At 40.0% G+C, this 22,061-nt stretch overlaps 1 protein-coding gene across 2 annotated transcripts; it reads left to right on the forward strand.

The window, feature by feature from the left end:
* The first annotated feature begins 70 nt into the window (after positions 1–70).
* sec24a (SEC24 homolog A, COPII coat complex component) lies at positions 71–21,421 on the forward strand. Of its 2 annotated transcripts, XM_044370365.1 has the most exons (23): positions 71–443; positions 3,439–4,059; positions 6,381–6,560; positions 7,931–7,993; positions 8,993–9,159; positions 9,737–9,924; positions 10,243–10,345; positions 10,709–10,835; positions 11,358–11,467; positions 11,719–11,831; positions 12,083–12,201; positions 12,575–12,630; positions 12,961–13,167; positions 13,356–13,479; positions 14,064–14,222; positions 14,472–14,645; positions 14,739–14,849; positions 16,947–17,122; positions 17,381–17,518; positions 17,769–17,873; positions 18,883–18,975; positions 19,167–19,270; positions 20,032–21,421. In XM_044370365.1, exons 1-23 carry the CDS (start codon positions 389–391, stop codon positions 20,144–20,146), a joined length of 3,408 nt encoding a protein of 1,135 aa, XP_044226300.1. In that variant the 5' UTR covers positions 71–388; the 3' UTR covers positions 20,147–21,421. The 2 variants fall into 2 exon arrangements, with proteins under 2 accessions (XP_044226300.1, XP_044226301.1); XM_044370366.1 differs by lacking the exon at positions 7,931–7,993.
* The last annotated feature ends 640 nt before the right edge of the window (positions 21,422–22,061 follow it).

Consider the following 22,061-nt stretch of genomic DNA (forward strand, 5'->3'; position numbering starts at 1 on the left):
ATTAGTCGAGAGCACAGGAGGAAATGCCACGTGTACATACTGCGCATGCCCGACGATTTTTACGTCGCTCCTGCTGGGTGATCCCAACTTCCGGTGAAAGAGGAGAAGTGCCTCACACATACGATTAACTCTGACAAGGCCCGTCGTTACTCACCCGTGGGTAGTTGTGAACGGGGGTTTCGATAACAGCCATGGCCCTGTAATCGCCAACAAGTCAGCTAATTAACTTTTTAAGCAGCTACGAGACGCCGCTTTGACTTAAAGGACACGTCGTCGAGTTTGAACGTTACATCGCGACTGCCAGCTAGTTAGCTCGCTAGCTAAAGACGCAGCTAGCTATTCGCCAACCAAGCAAACCTCTAAATTAGAACCTGGTGTATATTTCAAGATGTCAAGTGCGGGATTTAACTCTCAGAATGGGACAGGGCAGGCATATGCGAATGGTGAGTAAAACTTAATTTACGTAAACTTCACACAAGGCTAAGTAGCTAATATTAGCTTAATCGGCTAACGTTGTCTCTATAGCCGTTTGCTAACTGGGATCTACCTGGCTTGCTTAGAAACGCTGTAACTTAACGTAACCAAGCACGAGTGAGCTGTCAAGTATAGCTACGCCAAGATAACTACAGTTAATCTTGCCACGTTACTGAATTCAGTTGGAAAACGAGTTTATATCGCTAAGGCAAACTAACTATAACTGTCTTGCTAACTGGATTTAGCCAGTGTTTGTTAACTTTGGTTTGTCGAGGTGGCAAACCCATCAGGCTGACAAACTGAAAAGTCAACAGGCACTATAAACCTTTAAGACAGGTGATGGGCTGTCCCATCCCCCCTCCCTCCATCGTCCTCCAGTAAACATAAACGGTGATGTTGTGATGTCGTAGCGACAACTTTACAATTATGCATCCCGAGAAGCTACTCGGTTAGCCAGAACTTACCCCTATCACAGTAATTATAACATTTAATGTGTTTAATGTGTTGTCCTGTAGTTTCATTGCCAATGAACAATCTCGTCTTCAGGTCTGTTAGTGTCCTCACAGATTTTCATCAGGCTAAATAACTCTAGCGTGTTGTCGTTCTACGTTTTACTGTACATGTGGCACATTGGGGACGATCCAAATATGTTTCCGAAGATGCTTCTTCAGTCTCCTCTACTTAAGTTAAAGGTTTCTTACACATTGCTGTGGGGTTTCCATGAACGTAATGGAACAACAATCTAAACACACACAGTGACAGTTGACAAAAGTGCAACTGAGGGCAGCCTTCATTAGCTTTCCTTATCAATGCCTTTGAAGGAGCTTTCTTATACTGTGCAGATTAAGCAATTGCAGCTCGAGTTTATAATCCTCGTTTTCTAAAGCTGTAGATAAACTGAACGTGTCTGAATGTCTTCATTATGTTCTCCCTAATATTATTCCTATCTTACTTGTATCAGATGAGTCACTAAAGGATGCTGATCCAGCTCTGTTATTTAGCGCTCTGATCAATCTGAAAACAATGTCTGTCTGACAGAAGAAACAAACCATGAAAATTAAAGCTTGATGGGATTTTCAGTACAATGTGTGTAAAGTAATCATTATCATGGGATATCTGTAATGTGAATGACTAATTCAGAGATTAAGTAACTTTGTACCTTAAAATGATTAAGACCTACACCATTTACATATTTGTCACATCAAAATGTTTCCATGTCATATGTAGTTTCTGTAACTGATGAACATACAGTAACCCACTGGAAACTTCACACTTGAGCAAGTCTGATTTATATTTTCTAGCTATGCCAAAAAATCACAGAAGATGATCCGGTAAAAATTCCATTATTCCACTTTTCCTTGGAAAGTGCTTCCATCTGAACAGGAATTATAAGTGTTAAGGGTTGTAGTTAAAGTTTGATGGTGTTATTTGAAGATGTGTTTATGACTGTTGTAACACACTTGTCTTTAAAGGTCCTTAATCTCTCTTTAAGTGGAGTTATACTGATTGACTCCCTCAATTCTGGATTTTTTTTTGCTAATGTTTACACTAACTGAGCTAAATGAATTGATTTGTTGAGATTGGTGGATAGGTCTGATCCCATATAAGGCTCTTTATGATTGGACAAGAGCTGTGACTGACCAGAAGCTTTAGTTCTTAAAATTTCCCTGCTCTCAGGAAGGACAAAGATTTGAGGTGGATTATGTGCCTTCATCTATCTTTGTTCATTGAGAAGAGTTGTTCTCTAATCCCTTCTCACTCTGCTGACTTAGCTCTACCTCCGGTGGTGTAGTGCAGGACTAAGTGGATAGTAGTGAATCTGTTGGTATTATGCAATCATTTAGAGTGTAAAGAGGGATACACTCACTGATGGTGCAATTTAAGCACTGATGCCTATCAGTTTCTTGTTTAGGTAACACCTTTATTGATATAAATTGCCACTCCAACCACACTTTCTTTTTTCTGCTGACTATTAGATTTAAGATCTATTTTTGATGTAAGCAAGATGATGCAAGATGATCTACTATTTCAGAAAGAGTAAATCAATTCCTTCTTTGATTTTCAGTAAAATACCAGAGTTCTTGGTATTGATATGTGGCATTTAGGAAATTTAAACGCAAATGCAACATTTTAGTGTGGTACCTGAAAATTTTACACCCCAAGCATTCTTAATTTAAAAGCAACACTTATTTATTATTTCTTATCAGTAAAAGCAAAGCCCTGTTTTGTGTCTGATGTTTTACTGCTGTGTCCAGTAAAGAAAGGCCAGACTTGGCTCAGAGATCCACACTCACTGTCACTGAGGGCAGATCATGATTAAGGTAAAGAGATTACACCCCACGCTGTCAGTTCATTGGTCATTTGGTGCATCTGAGTGGTTTTCACTGGCTGTCGTCACTGCCAACACAGTAACACCTGCTTTTCATATAGCTTTTTGTATTGTGCTTCAGATTTAAACCCGAGGATTCGCTTTATTCAAAAGACACTTAAGTCGCAAACAGAAGCTCTTTTAGACTCTGAATCTGTAACATTGCTGTCTTCATCCCTCTGTTAAGCTAATGGATTGGCCTTTGAGCTTTCACATAAGGCTACCTTACAGTAATGGCCCATAATGGTTCTGGTCAAGCATGACAGGACTGTAACCTGGAGAGCTGCAATCCCTGTGCAAATTTTGGCATCTGGTACTCAAGAGGGAGTCCAACAGCCCTCTTTTTTTCTCGACACAGTGGCAGTGATGCTGGAGAACAGTTTGAAAGTAATGACACAAGGAAGAAGAGCGTTCAGCATGTAAAACTGCCAGAACATCTACAAACATGTCTGAAGGAGCTTTAGTGTCATTTTAGTAGATTCGTGTGTGTGTGTTGTTTTCAGAATATAAATATGTAATAACTGAACAAACATCAACCTGTTGTTTTTGACCTAGATTCTCTAACATGCCTATATTTTGATTCCTCTGGTCTCCAGGTCCATCACAGAATCCAGTTGCCATGCAGCAGCTGCCAGGGGTCAGCTATGGCATGACTCACCAACCAACCTACAATCCAATGCAGGCCAAAGCTCCCGCACCCCCCGGCCCTGGACTCTATCCCTCTGGGCCATATCAGCCCGTTCCCCCAGTCAGCTCCTACCAGCAGGGCCCACCACCATCTTCCTACCCAGCTGCTCCAGGCCAGCCGCTGTTGACAAGGCCTCCAATGGGAGTTGCTCCATCCCATACTCCTCCTCAGTCTGCCAGCCCCAGCCCTGGTCCAAGGCTTCCCCCTGCACAGGCCACACCTCCCCCTCCTGCTGTGTCTTCTAGTAACTACTACGCAAACCCCCAGCAGCAGCAGCAGCAGCAGCAGCCCATGCCTCCAGCATGGCAGTACAACACATCACCCCCACCAATGGGGCCACCCTCTTCTATGAGCGCATCGCCCCGCGGCCCTGTGGCAAATCATGTGAACCCAGCTACAAGTGTGAGAGCGCCACCGCCGTCATCAGCTCCTTACAGTGCTGCACCACCAGCGCCGGTGTCCCTTAGTGCCACCCAGCCACCAGGCCCAGGGATGCCCCCCACCTCTTTGCATGGATACATCCAGCCAGGTACGAACATGAAGGCTCCACTGAAAGCCACACTTGTATCAGCTACTGTAGCATCCAGATGCTAGATGGTGAGGGTATGCTAAAGCGTATATCTTTTAATGTATTTATTATGTTAAATGTTTAAGTCTCTGTGTTTTACCTGGCTGTGAGACAACATATTCCTTGGGGACACTAAAGTTAAAGTTGAAAGAAGCACAGTACAGAGGGGACAATTCGTAGTTATAGAACAATGAGTTAATAATGATGCAGGCACACCTTGGGCCAAATCAATAAAAAGATGAATCATTGTTTCTAGTTTCAAATCAGACCAGTGAACCTCAGGCTATTAACTTAAGTGTCCCCATCATCTCATCTGTCATTTCTTTAAAACACACACTGTATTTTTTAAAGTATCCACCATACTCCCCTTCCAATAACTTTTCTATTGCATGACGGATATGTCTCATCTCTTTTATGTTCATTGTCTTGAATAAACGACTGACATGTGCTGCAGATATGATTATCTTGAAATGCTGATATGTTGGAGCTGGACATTGCCCTCTGTTCCTACACTGAACATGTTGGCTGGGTGCCTCCTCTGGATTCCTCCCAGGCACAGAGACTCATTTGCTCTGAATTTGTGCAAAGTTCAAAGAAGAATTTTATTGTTTCCTATGCGACTCTTCTGTAGCAGCATGACGTGGCTGTTAGGGCAAGTCAAAATTTTGAAATTTCAGTTCCTGGTATAGGTTGTATTCCTAAAATTACTGCTTTTTGCTGGGGATATTAGCAGAAATGCAATCAACTGTCTCATGGGCATTTGTCCCATTCTCATAGTTTGATTCATAGTAGTTTGATTTATTGCTTTGATTGCAAAATATTCCAAGAGGGCAGAGAGTTTAACATTTGTCTCCCTGGAGAAATGTGTAGCTTGTACTGTCAAAAACAAAAGACGGCTCATAGTGAATCTCAGTATCTTTGTCAACTAGTCATGACATTTTCTCTGGAGGAAGTGGTTTTGTTAAGTGATGTGAAAACGACAGAATTTGGTTGTGTAATCTGTGGCCTCGGTGTCTCAATAATATGTCAAAGCATTATGTGAATTAACCTTGATTTTTTTTTTTTTTTTTTTTTTTAAAAACTAACTTTAGTGCAGTACTTTTGAACAGAAGCAGAGGTCACATAATCGCTGTTTACATTCACACCCCCAACAAGAAGAGTCTGCTTGATTTTTAGAGACCTTTCCCCCAGCAGCACCGTCAGGACAAATCAGTACGATGGTGGCAGTGAACATAACATCTAACTGGCAAATTATTAGTCGATTATTATGGACTCTGTTGTATGCAATAAAATGTCACATATTTCACCTCTGACCTTGATAATGAGTGTGAGTGAGCTGTCAGAGTGCTGATAAATTAATCAAAAAAGCGTAGTCAACAGTGTGCTGTAAAGAGGATTATCATTGTAATCATAATCACACAGCTTTATCTCAGTCTAATCTCTAATCTAATTAAGACTATTTTGTCTTCCGTTCCTGGTATCATAGATTTCTCATTATTTGTCCTTATAATTGGCAGTTGCCATTTTCTGTCACTGCTGTACGAATAATCAAGCTGTGCATGGTATTACACCATTACTTACACCGTTCCCGAGGGGCATGTATCATTTAGAGAAACAATGGCAATGTGTTATACTTCATACGCAAAAGTAAACATATTTGCCACCTTCATTGATCAGCGATTTGATCAAAGAATTTATTTGGGTTGAGACACATCTGAACTGACTGGTTTGTCAGAGATTGATATCGTTCTGTTGCTGCTCTGACATTAGCCGGCTGTGGGGCAATATCTCCACCAGTTGTTGTCACCTCTAGTCAGAGCTTATGATGTTAGAGCACTTCTGTGATGCATCGTATCTGTTGTCTACATGATCTGTGGCAACAACACGCTCGTGTTTTACATGACACAGTAATGTTGACATCATTTTAGAAGTCATCACTCTGTTTTAATTACCTCACAGTTTCAGCTGAAATGTTGTTCCTCTCGTGTGCACCGCAAGAATGAAAAGTGATTAATACACTGAAAGATAATTACTCAACAACTTTGAGCCATTCATTAAACAAAAATGCCAAATAGTTGCTGCTTGTAGTTTTTTAAATTTGAGGTTTTGCTGCTTTTAACCTCTGGTTAATTGTGCTAACGTGACCCACTATTTGCCACATTTTATATACTAAATGAGTAATTGACTAATCAAGAATGAAAAATATAGAAATGATTCTATAATGAAAATAATGATTTGTTTCAGCCCTAACAATAATCACTGTTGTTGGTGTGTTTCACCAGGCACAGCACCCCCACCAATGAATCCCATGCCTCCCCACACATATCAACCAAGCAGAGCTCCCTATGGGCCCCCACCTACAGGACCCCCACCTACAGGCCCACCACCAACCATGAAACCCACACCGCCTCCCACTGGACCCCCAATGGCCAATGCCACACCTCCACCCCCAAAAGCAGATGGTAAGTTTTTAGTTTTCTTTTTAATTGTGGAAAAATTTCATTGTTGTCGTCGGATATGACAACTTGTAGAGGCATAATTCTTTATACTTGTTTTATGGCATAACTTTGTATATTTATTTACATGTCACTTGATACGGCTGATACGGTGTTAACGGCCTGGTATGAGCTCAGCAAGCTGAGACTAGGAACTTATTTTGAGAGCATTGCCGTTGAAATCAATCCCACTGGACAAGAAAAGGAAGTAGAGTCAGATTTCTGTGAGACAACATAACCAGTCACTTAAGGTGGATTTATAGGTCTGTGTTGAGTGGTTATGGTGTAGCTATAGAACATATGCCTAAGTATAAATCCACCTTTTAGTATTTCAGACTTACTGCAGATGTTTTAACTGGGTTAGCTAGCTTGGTTAAATGTTGGAAGTCAGTACAGCACACTTTCTCCACAAATTAAGCAAGTATAATGTGATGATACTGGGACATTTGTTGTACAAACATTATGTGAGTCTGTGTCATGTAAACATGCTGTAAGTGATAACAAATATTGTATCACTTTGGGCCAGGAACTGTATGTCCTTCTATAAGCCAACCATTTTTGTTCTGATCAGCTTCCGTTGTTTCCCTCCCTTCCCTCCTTCCTCTCCATGCCAGCTCAGTGTGGGGGGGCTGTCAACAGCACTCAGTCCCCCACTGAGCACGACTGCCAGGAGGGGGATATTGAATGTCCAGGTGTGGCTAAATCTATCTGTAGCTGTTAGATGTTGTTTCAGTGTCGTTGTACCCATCCTGTCCTCTCTGTGCTGCTGTTCATTGTGTCTAGGGATGCACTAATTCTTTTTTTCGTCCCTTAATTTGACGGCAAATACGAAGCTCAGCTGATGCGGAGCTCTAATATTGTTACATCTAGAGAACATTGCAGAAAATAAGAAAATGAGTCGAGATATTAGACAAAACGCTTTGCTTTGATCTCTATGACTTGTGCTTATGTAGCTGGGTGTTTAGTATTGAGGAATCTGTCAAGTATGCTGCTTTAGACCAGGAATTTCTTAGTATCAGTGCATCCCTGGTGACATATATTTCTTGTCGGTATTTTATCTTCCTCTCGTCATCCATTCTCACCGTATCTTTCATATGACCTCTGAATAGATGTGTCTAGATAGTGAAGTTTCTTTAAAACACCATACAACAATTTCCATCATTACCATTGTTAGTAATGTCTTGTAAAAGTACCCCTTTTGTCTCCATCTCATGTGTATCTTGTACTGTAGTTCAGATCGTTCCATATCCATCACTTCTGGTTAGCACACTGAGATAGAAAGAGCAAAAAAGTGTCACTAAAATTATTCATATCACATGTGGTTTGCTTTGGAACAGGAACTGTGGCTGGAAATGGCCCACAAGCATCAAACAGCTATAATCATGTTGACAACAAAATGGGTAAGGTCATTTTCTGCCACATCTTGGAATCTTTTCACACCAACCACATGTACAATCTAGGTTTACTAAGTAGAATTTCATAGCAGCTATAGACTTACAGTAAATGAGCATCGTCTCTTGGAGGAGGCAAAACTTTTTTTTTTTTTTAAATGTCTCTTAGTCTCTAAAGTGTTTCTTTACGTTTTATTTCACAATCTTTAACATCAAATCGTTTATTCAACAGAATCTTAAAAATCAAAAAAATATTTTTCTGCACAAATACACAATGACTAAATGTCACAAGATTAACTGCTGTCATGCTATAACAGATTGTCTTCTAATTTCTTCAGGTTTAAAGGATAAGTTTGGCAATACTCAAATCTAGCAAATCTAAAGAAAAGACCAAAATCAATATTTTCCTGTGTATCAAAGGCCTGATAAAGCTTATTCCTCTGTGCCATTGAGCTCCTTCGTTGTCCAAAAACTGTTCAAAACACGTCAGTGAGCCACTCCGTCGAGCTCGGTGTCATTACCATGAACACGGCTACTGAAGTTTATTTTGAGTAAATCACACATACATTATTACACTTATCAGAGCACCAAATATGTATTCATCTGCAGCTGACAATAGTTTCCACCAAATACACTCCTTATACTTGTTTTAGTAAAGTTTGTTAACAACTACAGTGCCCAGCTGTTTCAGAAATTACTGAGCCATGTTAAAAAATAAAACTTTCTTGTTTTTAAAGATTTGTTTTTAGTAGAAAAGAATGAGTTTGGCTCTGAGTACCACAGACAGGGAAGGGAAGTCAGAAAGTGTTGCGAGATGGAGTAAGCCATTGTTGTTGTTGTTGTTGTTTTTTTTTCATGTTGTTTGTTGACTATAAAAAAAAATACAAAATATTGTTTGTCTTATCCTGTAAAGAGGTTCATTTTTACTTTTTTCACTGATTACTGCTGCTCAATGGGTTTGATTCCTTGTGTAAACTAAATTCATTTTTGTTCCCTTTTCTTCCCCAGCTGGCCCACCTCAGCCTGGACCGCCTGGTCGGCACTTGGGCCACTACCCTTCCCTTCCCCCTGGGTACCAGCAGACCCCTGCTCCCCACAACGCCACCTCCCCCATGCACCCTGCGATGCAGGCCGCCACGCAGCCTTACACTCAAGCACCTCAGCCATACCAGCAGGTGAGAGAGGTTTGTCCCAGCAGCCCACTGACTGTGTGCCAGTGTAACACCATGCTCTGCCACTTCTGTCATGCATTTGTTTTTCTCTTAACACACATGCAAAACCCTTCTGTCTGTGCAGGCTATATGGAAATGTTAAGCTGATATTAAGATATAACTTCTGTGTATTTGTAGAGTCAAAGTTGACAAACAACGAGTTAATTTGACAGTATGAAGGAACAATTTGCTTAACTAATTTTTAATTTTATGCCAGCAAATATCTTTTTTAGGTGCCAGACTAACACATGGGTTTACAGATATATCTGACTGTTTTTTATTTTATTTCTCTTTAAAATATTTTTGTTACACATGGGATGGTAGGCAGTGTCATCCACCACTTTAAACAATAATAATGTTGCATTTAATTTTGGGTTAACTATAAGAAAAATATTTTGGAGGAAACATAAAATGTTTGATTAAATGCTAAGATTTTAAAACAGTCATTCATCTGTAAATCAAAGCATGGGTTACCTTTCATGCTAAATAATTTGTGTCTCGCAGGTTTTGGTTAAATGCTTGTTGTTTTTCCTTCTCTCAGCCACCTGGTGGTCCAGGGCCAGCCCAGCTGAGCCCGTCCTTGGCGGCCATGAGCCTCCAGTCCAGCACCCCAGAGGCCCTGAGAGTGGTCAACCTGCTGCAGGAGAGGAACCTGCTGCCACCAAGTCCAGTCCCTGCCCCTACACCCTGCCTGCCCCAAGATCTGCAGAAGATTAACTGCCACCCAGAGTAAGCCATGGTGGACTAATATCAGCAGCATGTGTCTGTAGTCTGTCTATTTTTGCCTCGTAAGTCACTGTGTACAGTGAATAACAAAATGTTAGCTGTGGTTAAGTTGCCATCTGTACATGCACTGTATGTATTTTAGATCAGCATAACTTTTAACTTTTGTCCCTGCATACAGTATTTTTCATGCATGGTAAAAAATGATGTGTTCATCCATTCATCTAACCCAGTCACCCACATATCACATTGGTACACGAGAAATACCAGAGATAACATGATCTCTGGATGCAGTTCAAGTACTGTGTGTTTGTGTCTCTCCAGGGTTTTCCGTTCTACGCTGACCAGCATCCCTCAGACCCAGTCTCTGCTCAATAAAGCCAAGATGCCACTGGGCCTGCTGCTCCACCCTTTCAAAGACCTCTCGGTAAAAAAGCGTCAAGTACACTCAGTTCAGTATTAACTAAGTTGGGGTAAGGGATTAAGAGGAACATGGTAAACACAGCTGAATTTCTCTTGGAGAAACTAAATTTTCTGCCCATGTTGGTGCGTAACACGGCTAGGATAGGATTTGACTAAATGTAGCCCTTGGCAAAATCTGTCAGAATGAATTGGCGTTTGTTCCTGTGGTAATTGAGGACACAGACAACAGAGACGTTGCACAACTTGGACAGCAACAAGAAAGTCTTTATTGAAACGCCAGTTACAATGAGCTGCAAACAAGAAAATGAGTTTGCCTGGAGGCACTTCTCACACAGGGGTTGGTTTTGTTCTATGGTTTTCCTTGCAGCAACTTCCCGTGGTGACATCCAGCACCATCGTCAGGTGTCGGTCCTGCAGAACATATATCAACCCCTTCGTCTCCTTCCTGGACCAGAGGAGGTGGAAGTGCAACCTGTGCTATCGGGTCAACGATGGTAAGAATAGGGGGAGGAATGATGGAAGAGATATATGATCTCTTCCACCAGAGATATCATCTGAAAGTTCCCTCATCATCTGAAAGAGCTGCTGTCAGTGAGGACACTGAAGGCAGCTGACAAGTGTCTAATCTATTACAGCTTAGCAACAAAATGTATTTCCATTAAGTAATAAATGGAGAAAATGGCAAAGCCATCTCTGAGACTGTTAACCTGGGAAATAAGAAAAAAGATGATTTATGATGATTTATTACAGTAAATACCTACATAAACACCTTCATGTGAAGTGGATAAAAGTCTTTAGTATGATTAAATAACTAAAGTTTGTGTGTATTATGTAGCCCCATGTACTCCACAGCTTAAGTACACAGTTTTACCTTTGTGACTGTGGACCATCTTTGTATACAGTCTATGCTGTGGATCTTCACACTCGCCACCGAGTTACAAAGTACACAGCACATTATTTAATACTAAAACCTCACTTGATGGTGTCTGGTTGTGTTTCTGTGTCCCTGTCTCTAGTGCCAGAGGAGTTTATGTACAACCCAGTCAGCAGATCGTACGGAGAGCCACACAAAAGACCTGAGGTCCAGAACGCCACCATCGAGTTCATTGCTCCTTCAGAATACATGGTAGGTTGCAACATACGCTATTGATGAATTTGTACCTATTAAAGATGTGAACAGTTATCTATGTGCTCAGTCTATTGTAAATGAATAGCTCATTTTCATAAAAGTGCTAAATTAATACTAAATTTTACAGTTCCTTACTAAATCTTGTGTGGATGGAAGAAATTTGACAGTAATCTGTGTGTGTGTGATTGTGATGGTGTGTTTTTATTGACCTTGTGTTAAGCTACATGTATTTGTCCTGATTTACCCAGCTGAGGCCACCACAGCCTGCTGTTTACCTCTTTGTGCTGGACGTATCCCACAATGCAGTGGAGACGGGCTACCTGAATGTTTTCTGTCAGTCACTGCTGGACAACATCAATGCGTATGTACAACATTTAATATCCAGTTATTAGAGATGTTGAGAGGATGTTGGAGTTTTTTTTTTTATAATTCTACTAGTGCTTTAAAACTATAAGAGGTCAAATAAACAAATATGTAAATGTTTGAGGATTCAACAGCAGTAGTGTATTTTCTGACTGCCAGGTTGAAATTACGCTCTGAAATACTCTGAAACTGAAATAGGTCATCCTCTTCGCCTAAGTGCTAGTTTATTGAAGCATGTGTGTGTCCTAGGCTTCCTGGAGACTCGCGGACAAAGGTAGGCTTCATCACCTTTGACAGCACCATCCACTTCTACAACCTCCAGGAGGGGCTTTCCCAGCCTCAGATGCTCATCGTATCTGACATTGAAGGTAAGATATAATACAGCAACTTGACAGCTGTTTGTGCAAACCATTTGCAAAAATGTGGAGCTAATAACTATATAAGGTATTAAGAGAGACAAGACTGTTTGGACCAAACTCCATAACTGGCGTTATGTTTTTGGGAACTGTTATCTTCTGTCATACTTGAAACTCAAACACTCAACTGGATCCAAATTTCTTTTATTTCTTTCATTTATTTAATTATTAATGTCACCACAAACAGTGGCTCTTTTTTATTTTCTTGATATGAATCACTTTATGATAGCTGCACTTTTAAAAATTAGTTTCATAACTATTATAATATCAGTGTGTTTGTGACTGTATTTTATGTGTCTAAATGCTACATGTTTGTTCTACACAGATATCTTTTTACCAACACCAGACAGCCTTCTAGTAAACCTCAATGAATGCAAAGAGGTAAGAAACTTGACCTTGATTTAAAGCTTATTGTGAACATGACTATTCAATAGTCCAAAATCTCCTCACTTTGTCATATTTCTGAATTTTAAGCTTAATTTTAGCCATGTGTTTTCTGTTTCTTTACACTTTATAGGAAGTGACAACTACTGTATATTTAATATTTAATTTTGTTTATAACAATAGCAGCCACACTGCTGAGTGACACCCTGACCCCGGTCTCTGACCTCTTTGCAGATGGAAGAAAGATGAAATGACAAAACTAAAGTCTCTCCTCAGGGATCAAAAGTGTCACAAAAATAAGACTCCCTCTCTATATTTGTCTTCCAGCTTGTGCAGGATCTTCTGAAGAGCCTGCCAACTTTATTTGAAAAGACCATGGAGACCCAGTCTGCCCTGGGTTCAGCTCTGCAAGCAGCCTTCAAGCTGCTGTCGCCCACCGGAGGGCGCATGTCTGTTTTTCAGACCCAACTGCCTAACCTCGGTGTGGGGGCGCTCCAGTCCAGAGAGGACCCCAACCAGCGGGCATCTGCCAAGGTAAGAGATCTGATGATGAGGTTTCTCCAGGACATCAATGAGATGTGTGTTGGAAATCTGTTTTGTAGCTTTTCAACTACAATTAGATCTTAAAAACATGTCAAATTTCAGATTTTGAATTCTTTTGGATTGTCAATTTCTGTTCATATTTTGAGCTCATTGTCCTACCTGGTGTGTTTTTCTTTCAGGATATCCAGCACTTATCCCCAGCAACAGACTTCTACAAGAAGCTGGCTCTGGATTGCTCTGGCCAGCAGGTTGCTGTTGACTTGTTCCTGCTCAGCGCTCAGTACTGCGACCTGGCATCGCTTGGTGAGTCCTGGACCGAATGGATGGGAGATGGAGGATAGATGAAAAGAGGGAAGGAGGCTTTACTGGATATTTATGTTTGTTTACATATCTAGCGCTCAACACAGGATACTTTGACCTGACATTTCAGCCAGATTTTGCCAGCAACCTCAGATTTATCATTTACCATCTGGTGGTTTCAGTTTGGTTATATGAAGCCACAGGGTAAAATTATTTTGCCTGTAAAGTTAATGGAATTATGATTTTATGTAATAGAATGGCTTTATACTTATTTTAGACTCATAGCAACCACCACACAAATTAAATAAAAAACTCTTGGGAAAGAAAAGCATCGGAAATCTTCAGTAGAATAAGTGAAAAATGTTTTGTTTTTCACAACACATTTATATATCATATCATCATAGTGGTAAAAATCCAGATACAGACACAAGAAGCATCAGATTTTCTTTTTTTTTTTCAATACCAGGTGCAATCACAGCGGGAGAGAGATGGGGAACTGGGTGTGAATCTATTTTAATCATGTCAAATAGAAGACTATTAGCATCTCATCTTTTCATTTCTCCTCTTGTTTGCCTTCTCTCTCCCAGGCTGCATATCCAGATTCTCGGCAGGGAGCGTTTACTACTTCCCCTCCTACCACCACCAGCACAACCCTGCTCAGGTGGAGCGCTTCCAGAAGGAGCTGAAGAGATACTTAACCAGGAAGATCGGCTTCGAGGCCGTCATGAGGATACGCTGCACCAAAGGTCTGCTGGCACCAGATTTGTTTGTTTGAGCAATGACTACATTACTGCTTTTTTGTTATTTGTTCATCTTATTATGATTAATGCAGCATAATTTTAATCATGAACAGTCAGGATTGGATCACATGTTGCCCTCCCTGTAAACGATAACAGTGGCTGACTACTGCGATAAACTTAATGAGCAAAATGTTTTCACTTTAATTGTTTTGCAGTCGAGTGTTACAGTTTGTCTCTCTCTCTGTGTCTCCGCAGGTCTCTCCATCCACACGTTCCACGGAAACTTCTTCGTGCGCTCCACAGACCTGTTGTCTCTCCCGAACGTGAACCCAGACGCTGGCTTCGCAGTTCAGATGTCCATCGAGGAAAACCTGGACGACATGCAGGTCGTCTCTTTCCAGGCTGCACTGCTTTACACCTCCAGCAAAGGTACACATAAACAGACAGGATAAGAGGTTTAGTCAAAGCTATTATGAAAATCTCTGTCTGTTTTGTTAAAATAATGTGTCTTTTCTCTTTTAGGAGAAAGAAGGATCCGTGTCCACACCTTGTGTCTCCCCGTGGTTAATTCTCTGTCAGATATCTTTGCTGGGGCCGATGTTCAAGCAATCACTGGACTGCTGGCCTGCATGGGTATGTTACGTGACACTTTTAAGGGAGCGCATCAGATTACTTTTTTAGAAGGACATTGTCACAGGGGGTTTAAATACATATAAAACTCACAATACTGAATGATTGGATTCTTAAGTTGAAAAATTCATTGTTTTTTCAAGAAAAACCTGAGGAGCAACATGTTCTAATGCTGTGCATGATGATTAAATGTCACATCAGAGAATTCAGGTTGGGAAAACCTGCAATAGTATCAATTTTTTATTACCCCATATTTATTTTGCAATTGTCCATGTATCACAACTCATTCTTTCATTTATTTAGTCAATTTATGCATCCCTAGTTCTTACCTAATATTTGTTATAATTTTGTATTTACAATTTATGATTTTTAGCTGTTTCCATCCCTGTTTATAGTTATTTCAAGCAGGAGCATGAAGGCATTATAAAACATGAAGTGTTGAAAGAGTTTTGTCTTTTATGCCAATAATAATTTTGTGGACACTCAATTACATCAGATCATCAGAATGTTTTTAACATGAATATTTTATTTCAAACGAGAAGCATCAGTTCGGTGTGTATGTGTTTGGATTTAGATGTAGCAACACTCTGAAATTATTCTTCATTGTTGCACTAAATAGTCTTTTGATTGAATTGATAGGAAATCATTGCAAAGTTTGCATCCACTTCACTGTCATTACCATCGACAGATGGTGGTGAGTGGCGACAGCTGTGGTCACCTAGCAACCAACACCCTGTGCACTCAGATCTGTGCATGCTCAGCTCATGTTCACTTACAACATAGACACTGATATTTTCTACTCTTCAAAATATGGTACCAACAAGTTTAATGTTTAATTCGTTTTAATTTCATCATGAACGTCAGCTGGAGGAGAGCTGCTGTTTCTCAAGTCGTCAACATTTATTCAACACTACCACTGCAAATGTAAACTGTGAATGATGTTGTTTGTGCCTTACTTCAACTGATAATCCACAGCTGTTTTAAACTGATGATTCAAATCTACACAATACAAGACTGAAGTCTTACAGAATAGTTTGACATTTTTGGAAACACTCTTATGCACTTATTTGCCAAGAGTTAGATAAGAAGATGGATATTAATCGCATATCTGTCCTTTTAAATATGACATCAGGAGCCAGGAAATGGTTAGTTTAAAAAAATAAAAATAAAATTATAAAAATAAATTTAACAAACAAATCCACCTACCAGCACCTCTAAAGCTTTTAATCCATACACAAACTGGAATATAAAAAACATCTTGTAATTTCTTTTTTATATGGGGTTAACTGGCAGACTATTTCTTGGCCAGGAGGAGTGATTCCCTGGAGTCTTCACTGGTTGCCTGGCAACCTCACAATGACGACAAGCTAACCTGCTGATGGCTATAGCTTCATATTCAATGAGCATATATGAGAGTGGTATTGATCTTCTCATCTAACTCTTGGCAAGAAGGCAAATATGCGTAACTATTGTAACTAAAAATGCTTAACTATTCCTTTTTAAAGTGGCATTGAAATATTAAGATGTATAGGATGTCATTGCTTTTAAGCCAGTGTTATCCCAAACTATAATGTAGCAGCTATTTATCATTTATCCTTTATAGATTATCATACCTTCATAAATCACATTTTGGTTTTTTTGAAACCTATTGTTTCCAAGATCAAGAATTAACTTTCTTGTACAATTTTCACTAAGTTTATTACTACTAGTTACTTCACAACTTCAGCAACAGGACAATATGGTGGTGCATTGTCAGGCATTAATCCACCTGATTAACATACATGAGGCAAAATATTCAGAATACTTTTCAATATAATGCACTCCAGGACACCACCATCCACTACGACCTCAATAATAAACAAAAAGTAGAATTATCACCCTTCTGACAATGTCAACAAAAGCTGAAAATGGATAAGCTTTGTAAAAGTAGAATTTATGGCAGAGCTGTTGTACTGGATCTTATTACATTGCACAGGTGTTCATTATAAAGTGGCCGATGAGTGTGTGTGTGTATATATAATACACACACACACACACACACACACACGTATAATAATCCTCTTCCTGATGACTGGAAATGTGTTCCCCCTTTCTCTGCAGCTGTGGACCGTTCGGTGACGGCCAGTCTGAGTGACGCCAGAGACGCGATGACAAACGCTGCCATTGACTCGCTGATGTCGTACCGGCAATCTGTGTTGACCATCCAGCAGCCCGGCCTGTTGGCCCCGGCCTGTCTCAGACTCTTCCCCCTCTTCATCCTCGCCCTACTCAAACAGGTCGGCGTTTTCACAAGATCCAGTCGTTACACAGCAACTGCACTCCAACTCTCTGTTTTACTTTAAATTTCTACTTGTGTTTCTCCACTGATTGCTTTTTCATCTCTGTCTACACTTAAACTACACTTGAACTATAATGATCCAACATTTTTCTGGCCCTTAAGACACTGCTTCTACTTCCAGGATCTAGTGTTGGAAAAATACACCATCAAGCCTTGATTGATCTGGTTTCGTGTGTTTTGTGTGTGCACCTTACAGAAAGCTTTCAGGACGGGCACCAGCACCAGGCTAGATGACCGGGTATTTGCCATGTTACAGCTGAAGTACCAGCCGCTGGCCTACTCCATGCTGATGATCCACCCTGCTTTGTACCGCATCGATGACCTGACCGATGAGGTGAGGAGGATGAAATTTCCCTTCACCGCCTGCACATCTCAGCTAGTGGATAGAGATGCTGCAGCGAAAAAAGTAGTGACTCTGGATAAAGTGTCCTTGAAGGCAGATGTTTAGAGGAGGCAAAAGAGACATTATTTATGTTACTTGGTTTATAAATAAGACATTTTTTTTATTCCAATATTTTCCACAGTTATTAAATGTGTGTTACCAAGTAATAACCTTTTTTTTCCTCTCTTTCCTGCGTTGTCAGGGAGCTTTGAACATCAACGATCGGACCATCCCTCAGCCGAGACTGCTGCAACTGTCTGTGGAAAAACTCAGCAGGGAGGCAGCTTTCCTCATGGATGCTGGAATGGTGCGGAGCATTCAACCCCAGTTTTAAAATGAACACTCATAACAAAAGATTATAATGATTACTTTTATCATAGGTTCATCTGTTGATTATTTTTCCAAAACAAAGATGTTTTGGATTTAGCTTCTCTATAACTGGTCTATAGCTGTGGGTTATAGTGTGTGAATTGAGTGGTAATATGGAGTGCGCTTTTTGTATGCAAGTACATTTTGGGCTATCAAGGCTATTGGTGTCAAAATCAGTCCGTGCCTGTATGATAACATTAGTGCAAAGCAGTAGCTCTGTAAGCCTTACCGATATTGATGGAAGATGACATGATCAACTAATTATTTTGAGTCAAATTTTTAAGAAAAAAATGTCAAATTCTCTGATTCCAGCTTCTCAAATGTAAATATTTTCTGGTTTCTTTAGTCCTCTATGACAGTAAACTGAATATCTTTGGGTTGTGGACAAAACAAGACATTTGAGGATGTCACCTTAGGCTTTGGGAAGCAGTGATTGACATTTTTCACCATTTTCTGACATTTTATGGACCAAACAACTAATCGATTAATCCAGAAAATAATAAAGAGATTAATCGATAATGAAAATAATAGTCAGTTGCTACCCTATTGTAGATGTCCTGTTTTATTTTTGACCATGCACCCATGGAAAAAAGACAAATTATACTCTGAAATAACAACAACAAAAAGCATCCATCATCTACGTTTCATAATATTCTCAAGTGGCTCTTTTCTTTTTAAAGCATTTGTCCTGAATAGGCAACACACGAGAAGTATGTAAACACAACATGTTACACAATGAAGTAGCAGAGGTATCCAGTGTGGCTTTGAATTAAAACATCAGTACAAGCTTCTGTTTTTTTATTTTTTTATATATATATCTTAATCAAATCTCTCAAATTTAAGGACCCAGTAACGAGGTGTGCAAGTGTTCACATTAATAGCTCTCAACACAGTACTTACTATTTATTTGTAATTGTATTTAATATATTTCTATTCTGTTCCAAAAGGTGATGTATCTGTGGATTGGACGGAACTGCAACCCCAACTTCCTATCACAAGTCCTGGGAGTTCCCAACTACGCTACCGTGCCTGAAAACATGGTAGGAATGTTTCAGCAGTCACATTTATAACACCGGTTTAACTTAAATAACCACCAAAACACCATCAAATTACTTCCTTCTGTTGTGGTCATCCCTCCACTTTGCCTTGATCTTGATGTATCTGATCCACACTCATGCCGCCCTCCACCCTGCTAATGAAAACTTTACTGTCTCTCTCTCTCCTGTCTTAGTATCTGCTCCCAGAGCTGGACACTGCCGAGTCGCAGAGAACCAGAGCTTTCATTGGTTGGCTGAAGGAACAGAGGCCGTTCTCCCCCTCCCTGCATGTCATCAGGTGAGCAACAGACAGACAACATTTTGGTAAAGAGTGGAAAGAATCAAGGAGCAAGAGTGAGGGGAAGTTAAAATCAGCCAAGAATTGCTGGTTGTTCAGTTCAGTTCTAATGTTAATCTTATCTTCCAGCCTCTATGGTAATCTACTGGTGTTTTAAAGGACCAGTGTGTAAGATTTAGTGGAATCTAACAGAACAGAATTGGCAGAAATAGAATATAATGTTAATGAGTATGTTTTAATTAGTGCATAATTTTCATTACCTTAGAACGAGCCCTTTATATTTACGTGAGGAGCAGGTCCTCTTCTACAGAGCCTGCCATGTTTCTACAGTAGCCCAGAACAGACAAACCAAACACTGACTGTTTAGAGGGCATTTCGCGTTTTTTTGTGGCCACCGTGGGTTCTCCTACACGCTTGGAAGGGGAGGGGAGGTGTATTCATTTGATTTCACTCTGCAACCTCACCGCTAGATGCCACTAAATCTTAAACACTGGTCCTTTAAGTTCCCCACTTTTCTGCTGAGTGGCAAAAACCCTGTGGGTGTCTGGTAAAACCTTGAAAGTTGTGGCTTTATTGATCAATTTACACTCAGCGTAATTGAATGGTTGAGGTTTTGTTTCTGTGGATGAGAATTCAGTGTACATTTAAAAGAAAAAATAAGTTTCATCATAAAACATAAGTGCAAAATTTCCTTCATCAGCACTTTGACATAAAATAGCAACTTATGTCTCTTGACTTACATTACATTTTGTCATTCTCAGGGACGAGAGCCAGCTGAAACCCAGCTTTATGCAGAACATGATCGAGGACCGAACAGAGTCGGCCCTGTCGTACTACGAGTTCCTGCTGCACCTCCAACAGCAAATCTCCAAATAACCCTCAGTGGGACTGTGAGACGGGGGAATACTGAAGCAAGGATGTGCATCAGTGTATGTGTGTGCGTATATGTGTATATATATATACATATATACATATATGTGTGTATGTGTGTGCGTGTGAGTGGAAGCAGTAGGAGGCTGAGGTTCCCTCTTGCTCCATCTCCAGCTGTGGTCCACCGTCTCTCTCTCTCTGACAAAACCTTTTCTGAGCTGAACTGTTGTAAAGCGTCACTCAAATCAAACTATGCGACGGACAGGTTGAGGATGGAGGGACGAGAAATCCATTCTGATGCTTATTTGGCACTTTTTACCCGGCTGAAGCAATGCATTGGAAGGAAAAAAGAAGCAAGAAATCCACGATGATGATGATGATGATGCCGATAATTATGTGTATGTTAATGATCGAATGAATCAGTGTTTATTCTCATAGAACAATGCTGTCTAACTGAGGTATCGTTCAGATACAGTCCAGGCAAATGGTTGTGTGAAGTGTGTTTGTTCACAAAGCACAGTCGTCTTTACTAAAAACGAGTCATATGTATGTATGTATCTATGTATGTATGTATGTATGTATGCTTAAGACTAGGTTTATGAGGAAGGCTAGTATTTCTGCGCTCAAAGACTGTTATTGGGTGTCACCAGGAGTATTTGTATACAGAACACCTGAGCTCTAACAACACTCTAATATCGTACCTGAAGGACAGAATGTGTGATTTTAATTTCTCAGTCATTATATTTGTGTGTGTCGAACAAATCTGTCATAAAAGGCAGAAATGTTAAAAGGTGTTTGAAGGTGGACCGACCTCGCCGTCATCTGCTGCCTTGAATGTGTGGACTCGGCAGCAGAAAGTCGTTTCATTGGTCTGATCTGTCCTTCAGAAACTCTCTGTCATCCTTTTGTCTTTCTGGACATTCAGAACACCTCTGACGACATTGCTGTTCTGTTTGTTAACTTTTTTTTTTTTTTCTCTGATTGTTTAATTTATGAGACTCCCAATCTGATTAAATTCGATAATTGCCTTGTATGGGAACTCACTTTTATTATTAAGCCTCTGTTTAAATACAGACTCTATATATGAAATATTTTAATATAATAGGATATGGGAAATTCTTTAACACAGACATAACAAAGCCATTGTGATCTTTTAATCATACTTATTGATACTTGTATATTGAACAGAATGCGTTATATAAAGGTGAAGAAATGCTGATAATTTTAGTATAAACATTAAGGTGAATGACTAAGAAAATAAAATGTTTGGGACTTTTTAAATGTAGTTCGTGTTTTGGTGAGTGGACAGCGTTTATTCAGTGGAAACAAAGACTACAGAACAGAAAATGGACCAATTTAGTCAGTTTTGCTATTGACTGAACTTGAATCAAGGTTTTTGATTTGGTCTGATTTCATACAGTTTGTAATCTATGTATTATATAAGCAAGATGTATTTAGAAACAGACAAATATGTTTTGGTCTTCGTGCACAAAATTGTCTTTCATATAAAACTGATGAAAATAAAAATAGCCTGTGTTTGTACATAGTAAATTGCGGAGGCGTGGACTCAAGTCACGTGACTTTGACTAGAGTCAGACTCAAGTCATGAATCTTATAACTTGACACTCTACAAAATTAAACCAGACTTGCAACTTGATTTGGACTTTTAACACCAACAACTGAGCTGTGACCTCACTTGGATTTAATTAATGGATAGGATCGAAATTAAGGAAGGAGCACCTCTCCTGCACTCCAGGTTATAGTTAGGATTAATGTTTGCCCTCAAGACTCATCAAGTCAGCACATGAGCCACTAAAAGTGCCTTTCTGGTGAGACATTAGAGCAGAAATGAATAATTTTAGGGCTCAGACACATCCTTCCCATTTGAGACAAAACCTCAAACATTGTGAAACTTGGTGCA

Source organism: Thunnus albacares, chromosome 13 (genome assembly GCF_914725855.1).
Source record: "Thunnus albacares chromosome 13, fThuAlb1.1, whole genome shotgun sequence".
NCBI classification, from domain to species: domain Eukaryota; kingdom Metazoa; phylum Chordata; class Actinopteri; order Scombriformes; family Scombridae; genus Thunnus; species Thunnus albacares.